General features: G+C 41.4%; 1 protein-coding gene across 1 annotated transcript; it reads right to left on the minus strand.

The window, feature by feature from the left end:
- Positions 1–17: 17 nt before the first annotated feature.
- On the minus strand, positions 18–7,688 carry ECHDC2 (enoyl-CoA hydratase domain containing 2). The gene is made up of 10 exons (XM_042807530.1): positions 7,485–7,688; positions 5,870–5,937; positions 5,171–5,258; positions 4,545–4,631; positions 3,113–3,205; positions 2,420–2,476; positions 1,833–2,020; positions 1,337–1,387; positions 978–1,025; positions 18–305 (listed from the first exon to the last, which is right to left on the minus strand). The coding sequence occupies exons 1-10, from the start codon at positions 7,603–7,605 to the stop codon at positions 228–230; spliced, it is 879 nt and encodes a 292-aa protein (XP_042663464.1). The 5' UTR covers positions 7,606–7,688; the 3' UTR covers positions 18–227.
- Between the last annotated feature and the right edge of the window lie 39 nt (positions 7,689–7,727).

Raw genomic sequence — 7,727 nt, forward strand, 5'->3', positions numbered from 1 at the left:
GTCTGCGCTTTTAAAGATCAGCTGTACAAAGTTAAATCTTTATTTGGGAATTCTTACAGCAAAATGATCCAGTGGAGTATTCAGAAATGCAGTCCAAGGCAAGGACCCAGGTATACAGAATGCAATGATAAAAATAATCCCAAAAAATCAGTGAGTCCTCTTCAGTCCTACTTCACCTTCAAAAAAAAAAAAAAAAACAAAAAACCCAAGGGAAAGCTAGGAAGGCATTATTTGCCAGTAAACTGAGGTGGTCGTTTCTCCTTGAAGGCAGCCATCCCTTCCTGACGGTCTCTTGTGGGAATATTCTACATTTAAAAAAAAAAAATTAAAAATGGTATGGTTTTCATTGACAAGTCCGTGTTTTTAAGTACTGACTAATTAGTCAGTAGTAGTCTAAGACTAAGATTACTTTTCCTTCAATCATACATTAAGTCCCACCTTTCACATTTTGCAATGACGAAAATAGGCTAGATTGTAGTATAAATCACAAGAAAAGCATATAAGACAAAGATCAGAGAACTAGATAGGAAAACAGTTTTCCATAAATTTAATACTTTACCATCTTAAAATACACTGAGAGGCACAGCAGTTACTTTGTTCCATAGCTGACAGGTGCATGCTCTTAAAACTTGTTGGGAAGAATGACTACAGGAGGAATCTAGGTTTTAATTTAAAACTAAAACCATTCATAAAGCTCACTTTGTAATTCACATATTGTTGAAACTAGGAATATACAATTTCTTTAGACAAAAGGGTATTTAAGGAAGGATTTTGGTCTCAGGCAGGCTGACAGAGGAAGCTATACACGACACAACAATCAATATTCTGAAATAGGTATCTAGAACTGCACTCAAGTATGTTTAGCTGTTAGTGTTCCCTTACAGAGAGGAAAATACAAGAGGATGCTGTGAATACCTGGCTTTAGAAAATGTACAGTTGTTCCTTCCTTTCAGGAATGTATTCTGAAGGTAACCTACCTGGGCATAGCACATCCCCTCAATAGCCATCCCTGATGCAATGTCAACCTGAGGATGAGACAGATTTCTGTGAAGTCCAGCCCTCAAAACCACTTCACAGCTCTCACATCAATGAACATTATTTGTAGAGTGACCTTCCCTCCTGTATTAGAACTACAGTGTTAGCATCTGTAGAAAAAATCTTGCTGTATTAATTTTGTCTTTAAGGACAATCTTTAAAACACCTGAAGTAGTTTTAAATGCCTTGTCTAAACAAGGATTATAACTCACCTGTTCTAAATATTTTTACTGTACTAATTTGTAAGAGCTGCCTGTCCCATTTACCTCAGTATTTAAAAAAACAAAATAAAACCAATTACCTCCATTCCTCTGTTTATTGCCAGTTTTCCCATTTTCACAGCAAATGGAGCCTTTATTAAAAAAAAACCACAATGAAGCCACAATAAACATTTAAAAATAATTAAAGCCAAATCAGTTCATAATAGCATAGTTATGTCATTATCCTAGCTCTAAATGACCTTTTAGTCTGTTGAAAATTGCAGCAAGTTAATAAGTATTTTTAAAAAACAAATTGGCATTATCTACAGTTACTAGATGTACACGGTACAACGTTTCAATGTGTCCTGCAGGTCTGCATAACTGCACCTGGGCAGTAAAACTCCTATGGGTTAAGCAGCTGAATGTTAACACTTGTTCCTACAGAAACTGCATTCACAAAAAAGGACAGAGTGAAGAGGCTTAAACATCGGGAAGCAAGATCTGAAATTCCTTTCTAGGAAAAATTTAACTGGTTGCTTTCTTTTAAGAGAAGCAGAAATGCCTTCTTTACATTGACCACATAAATAATGCACTTACCTGAGGAAGGATTTCTTTAGCCAAAGTTAATGCTCTCTGGTAAGCAGCATCTCCCTCCTTGTTTTGCGGCACTGTGTGATTTACTAATCCCATGGAGAAGGCTTGTTGTCCATCAATCTGTCTACCAGTGAAAATGAGTTCCTTGGCAAGTCCTATTCCAACACATCTGGGCAGGCGCTGGGTTCCACCTTATGACAACAGCAAAACCACCATTTTCCATTTTTGAAAAATGCCCAAAAAACCAGTAGTATTTTGTCTCCTTATAAAACACAGGAGTTTGAAAAATAAAGCGAGCATGTTTCATTGGTAACTACTAGCTGAATACGTCAACATTTTGCAAGACATCTGAAAGGCTTCAGCATCCTTTTGAGTATTTCCATAAAACAGGAAAAGGTGTAAAGGGACTTTCCTAAATTCTTAGCAAGTCTGAGACAGGGCTTGTAACAGAACTCTTGATTCACAGATCTCTTGCGTCACTGTAAGATGCTACTTCTCATTTACATTCAAAACACTTTATGTGCTCTAACAGCAAAATATTTACTATACAGCTGAGAAAGTAAGAGACTGAAGATTTAATGGAAGGTTACCTGCTCCAGGAAGAAGCCCTCTTGTGGTCTCAATAAGGCCCATTTTAGCTGATGAAGCTATTAAAAAAGTAAATACAAGGTTTAGTTACTTTTTGATCTGTATAGCTAGAAATTTTCCATACCGAACTGATTCATAAAACTACAAACTGTCAATATTGAACTGGAACTCCATTTCTTCAAGTACCTAGAAAGTCTGAATATTACAGAGATTAACCAATGTCCATCTCAAGTCAGATGGGGGATGTGTAGTATGGCTGCTTACCCCTAACGTAGCAATTTTATCTCGAAAAATGAGCCCTCAGTCCATACTAGATGAAATGTAATGGATGGAAGAACAGAAATGGCAGAAGGAAGTCTTCCAGTCCAAACTGATTTAAGTAGGGAAGGTTAGATCTAGCCAGCGTGCTGATCTAATATTACACGATAATAACTATTTAATTCTACTAATAAATGGTTTCTGAAGGAATCCTAATCTTGCCTAAAAACAGTCCTTACTTTTTAAGCAAGGAAACTGCTTTCCCAGTAGTAACTAAATGTCACAATTTCTGGATAAATGCCTACTCATTTCCTGAACTGTGTAAGTTCCTCTCTTAGCCTACTTGATTCCATTAACAATCAGCTATCGTGTGTAAATTCTCTTTAAAATATAGTCCTTAATTACAACAACAATCCTATATTAAGGCACAGACAAACCTGCTACTCGAAGGTCACAAGCTAAAGCCAGTTCTAGTCCACCACCCAACGCGTAGCCATCTATTGCAGCAATTGTGGGTACAGGCAGGGCAGCTAGAGAAGACAACACAGATTACACAGTTTTGTTCCAGAAGTTCTGTTCAACTTACTTCTGGAATTTAAATGCTTAAATTCTAAAGCTTTTAGTAGTTCTCAAATTCAAAACTGCTCAATAATTTATTTTATGCTGCTAAAAACTTTCTGACTGTCTCTGAACAGTTGAAACTGTCTTTTTGCACTTCGCCCTTCTTTGTAAGAAGAATGCAAAACATTCCTCTTACATACAAAGAAGCATGCAAATACAAAGTACTGCAATAGAAAACAGGGTTTTTTTTAATTACTGCAATTCTGCTTGGCATTTTGGTCATATTTTGCGGAGCCGTGGAAGAACAACACGCCGAGATGGGTTCAATGTGGGTGATAGAGCATCAATCTACGTGTGTCTTTATTGGTCCAGGGTACATATGCTTATACAGACAATGATAATTATTATGCCTACTAGTCACTAGCTGATTGGCTTAAGCTCTAAAGGTCGTATTCGCACGGTCCACCTACTTGCAGTTAGCTAACAGCACAAGCTTCTCATAACACTAAGTTTCTCATGCCACTATTTCTAATTCCTGTTTTCGACACACCACAGTACACAAGGCCGAAGCGTCCTTGACATTCCTCATGTATCAGCAGCTGCGAGCAGCTGCAGGCAAACCCTTGTGAGGCCCAGCATCAGCGAGGCAGCATCAGCCCTTAGAACAGGCTCTGATCATACAACTGCTCGGTGGGCTCAGGACCCTTGTGTCTGAGCCATTCTCCAACAATATTTCACTTTGGTATTCCTGTCTATTGAGAGCAGAATAACCCATAAATAGGGGAAGAAAATTAATTTCAGAAGTCCATATTTCTTTTGGAAAAAAAAAAGGGGGGGGGGGCAGGGGGGAGTTGTAGGTACAAACCCTCTGATATCCAACAAATTCACTTAGGAGATCCGTTCAGGGATCTAAATCCATGTTCTTAGGTCATTGCCATATCACGAGCGCTTCTGAGCATGTGTTGAAAGTGGGATGACCAACATAGCTCATTTTGTCTAGCACTGTCTCCCCAAGGATTACACAGAACTGTATATAGAATGCTTTGTTACTTATTATATGCATGTGTGGGTGCTGCTCTTTGTCATGGATAAGGCAGTATTGAAATGCATCTTGTCCTTGGAGTGGCAGCAGGGCAGTTGGTATTTAATTCTAATCAGACCTTTGTTTCAGGCATAAGCTGAAGCCAATTGGGAAGCTACCTGTAAATGGATAACCTGCTGGGGCTAGCATCCTTCCCCTCCTGCAGCATTTCCAAATGTCTCAGTACAGGCAGCCTAGTATGAATTTCCCAGACAATAATCATTTACCTATTTCATCCATGAGATTTCTCAGCTTTTTAACAAAGTGTCCAACTTCTGCATCATCCATCTTTGCACGTTCCTTTAAGTCTGCACCTAAATAGAGGAGAAAAAGCTTAGAATCCAGGAACAGGGAAAAGACACCTGAACTGTGTTCCCTCCTGTCCCTCTCAGAAGACAGACCATTTCAGAAGTCTGGAAATACGGTGTTCTGGTTAAGTAAGGTCAGTGGAAGTTGGAGTGTGAACATTTGGGCTGGAGCAGTGGCTAGAGTGCTCCTCTGTGCCCTTCACACAAATTTCACAGAGGAGCACCAAACACTGTAAGGACGATAATCTGCAAAACTGGGAACCAAGGACTCTAACACCAGAGGCACCTGTGCTTGAAGATGGTTATAAATGGAAAACAAACAGTAGCACCACACAGCCTATGCGGCTCACTCCATCACACACCTTCATTACTGAAGCCAAGAGGCAGACAGATGAAAGAAAAACCAATGTGTTTGTTATTTGCTACACAAAAGCCAGCCCCTTTTAGCATGCATTTCCAACTGCTTTTCTGCACGACCTGATCAGTGCACAGCCCTAAGAGCCATCAAATTTTTAAACAATAATTTGCAGAGCCTTGTTACTTACCAGCACAAAATACACCTTTCACCTCACTCTTGAACACCACCACGCGAACCTTCTCATCAAAGCGGAGCTGCTCCAGAGCGCTGAAGAGCTATGAGGGAAGGAGTACAAACAAGAGAAAAAAAACTTTTAGCATATGGATGTATATACCTAAATCATAGCAAGTTGCTAATCTAAGATAGAAGTTTATTTTTTTATTTTCCCATCAGGTGCCAGGAATTTCCTGGAAATCATGTATGTGGAGCCAGCAGGATCCTTCCATGACAGCCTCAGAATGACAAGTTTCCCCATCTCTTTTTTTCTTCCATTCAGAGATGAACCTTTGCTGTACCTTAAACTCCCCTTCCTGCCCAGGCATGAGCCAGACTTTCTCTAGAATCTATCAGCCTTGAGCAGATCACCTGCTAAGGTCTGACAATGAGCATGTTTTTGTGTTAATTACACAAGTGAAGACATTAACTTGTATCCAAGTTAGGTAACTTAAATAACTCCAATATCTCTGTCCAGTCCACATCCGAAGTAACTGCAGTATAGACATATCACCATGTCTTCAGTCTAACCTGCCTTGCCCCAATGCAGTCTGTCTCCCTCTAACCTTCAGCAAGAGATTAAGTTTTTGTTTCAGATTTCCCACAACAATTTTATTGCATTTAGTTACTGATCATGATTCCAAACACGTTTACAGGCCAGGCCCATACTCACTTCATTTACAAATACTTTTCCCAATGAATTTCTTGCGTGGGGTCGGTTCATTAGGATTTCAGCAATACCTTAGTAATAGGAGACAATTTCAGTTATACTTCATTTAATTCTCTGACACAGTAATTCAACTGGGAACAATATCTGCATATGTTGCATCTTCTCTTTCCTGAAAATGCATATAAAGTATATTCTAAAACAATCAGTTATTTTAAAAGTGGAGGTGGTAGACCATGTCTATGAAACCCACTTATGCAGGACAACTGTAAAATTCAGTAGCACTGCAAATAATATAAATAGGCTGACTTTTAAAAAATGACCATGACATCTAAGAATATGTCTTCGAATCACTGCAGGAATAGAAAAAAAACCCCAAACCTAAATGATGCATCTTAGGTTTCTGTTTCAAATATTACTTAATTCAGTTTTTATTGTACACTCTTACTGTTTTCAAGTACATTCCTTAATGAAGAAAGCCATCCTCTTGGGATTGCTGTTTGCATGAGAATAGCACAAACTGGTCACTCTCAGTTCATGTCCCAGAACTGGTTTGAAACTGCAGCTCTATTAATTTAAAGTTAAGCCCATCAGTGGAAAAGACTTCACTCCAAGTTCCGGAGTCCAAGCGCAAAAGTAAGATCACAACTACCTACTTCTCTGTTGCACTTTTATTTTGTAAATGATTATCCAATGGTTTCTGTATGCTTTGGAGAAGAAAAAACGTCTCTCCTGTTTCCCTGGCTAGGCTTCTGATCACTTCCCAGGCCTTAACACTGTAAGATGCTGTTGCTGCTGCTGTAGGTGCGCAGATGGGTCTGTCATGCTCAGTCCTTCTGTCTTACTAGAAGATCTCCATCTTTATTCCTCTGCTTATGCCAGTGGCTAGTTAGTAAATAAGCCATGTCATACAGGAACAAAGACACAGGTAACTGCGGGCACCCACTGTTACAATGGAACTTCAGAATTCTGGTAACTACCTTTGTGTATGTGTTACTAGCAAAACTACGAAGAACTGCTTATGAGCTCTTGCAGTAGTTATCAGAAAGTAACTCCTTTGGCCATCTGAACCAAAACTCGAATTGCTTAGTGACTCTCGTGCATAAATATGCACAGACATGCCCTTGTCCTATCTTTAGCATCGTACATTACTGATACCAGAAAAATCTAAGGTATGCAAACCAAAACTTCTGGTATTGACATCTCCTGCATAGAAAACGTGTTGTTTTTTTGGTTTTGTTTTTTTTTTTTTTTTTTTTTTTTAAAAAAATGCATCTAGCTGTTTATTCAGCAGCTGTGTTCTCGAGAAAAGTATCAAGGTATAGCTTAAAACGCGCGGTGCCCGGGCAGGGCTGTGGGGACAGCTCGAGTGTTCCCGCCCGTCCGAGGGACAGCGGGGCCCGGGGCGGGGCTGGAGTACACACGGCCCCAACCCCGCCAGGTCGGGAGCCGGTGTGTTTTGCCCCCGAACTGGTAAAACTCGATCAGACTGACATGCCCGGCAGCACCAGCAAACCGGCTCCCGACACCCGATCAGCCCCGCGGGCCGCTCGGAACGGGCGTTGAAGGAGCGGCGGGGCCTGACCCCCATGGCCCCCCCCGCCGCGCCCGCCGCACTCACCGCTGCTCCCCCCGCCGGCCGCGCCCACCAGCACTTCCGCGCCCCGCCGCGGGGCGGCCGGGGGGACCCCGCCGACACCCCAGCGCAGCAGCTCCCGTCCCGCCCGCCCCACTCGCATCATGGCGCCACTTCCCAGGCTCCTCCGTCTCCGGGCAGAGCGGCAAGGCGGGGGGGTAGGGTGGGGAACGGACGGGACGCTGCCCCTTTAAGAAAGGCAGGCGGACGGAGGGGTGGGGAAGGAAT

The sequence above is a fragment of the Tyto alba genome, unplaced genomic scaffold (assembly GCF_018691265.1).
Source record: "Tyto alba isolate M040663 unplaced genomic scaffold, T.alba_DEE_v4.0 Super-Scaffold_1000006, whole genome shotgun sequence".
NCBI lineage: Eukaryota > Metazoa > Chordata > Aves > Strigiformes > Tytonidae > Tyto > Tyto alba.

Bases quoted from the DNA above. Each gene is read 5' to 3' on its own strand.
- ECHDC2 (XM_042807530.1), bottom strand. From the start codon at position 7,605: ATGATGCGAGTGGGGCGGGCGGGACGGGAGCTGCTGCGCTGGGGTGTC. The intron at 5,938-7,484 runs GTGAGTGCGGCG...CCTATTACTAAG, and splicing joins GGCCGGCGGGGGGAGCAGCG to GTATTGCTGAAATCCTAATG. The intron at 5,259-5,869 runs GTGAGTATGGGC...CTTCCCTCATAG, and splicing joins GAAAAGTATTTGTAAATGAA to CTCTTCAGCGCTCTGGAGCA.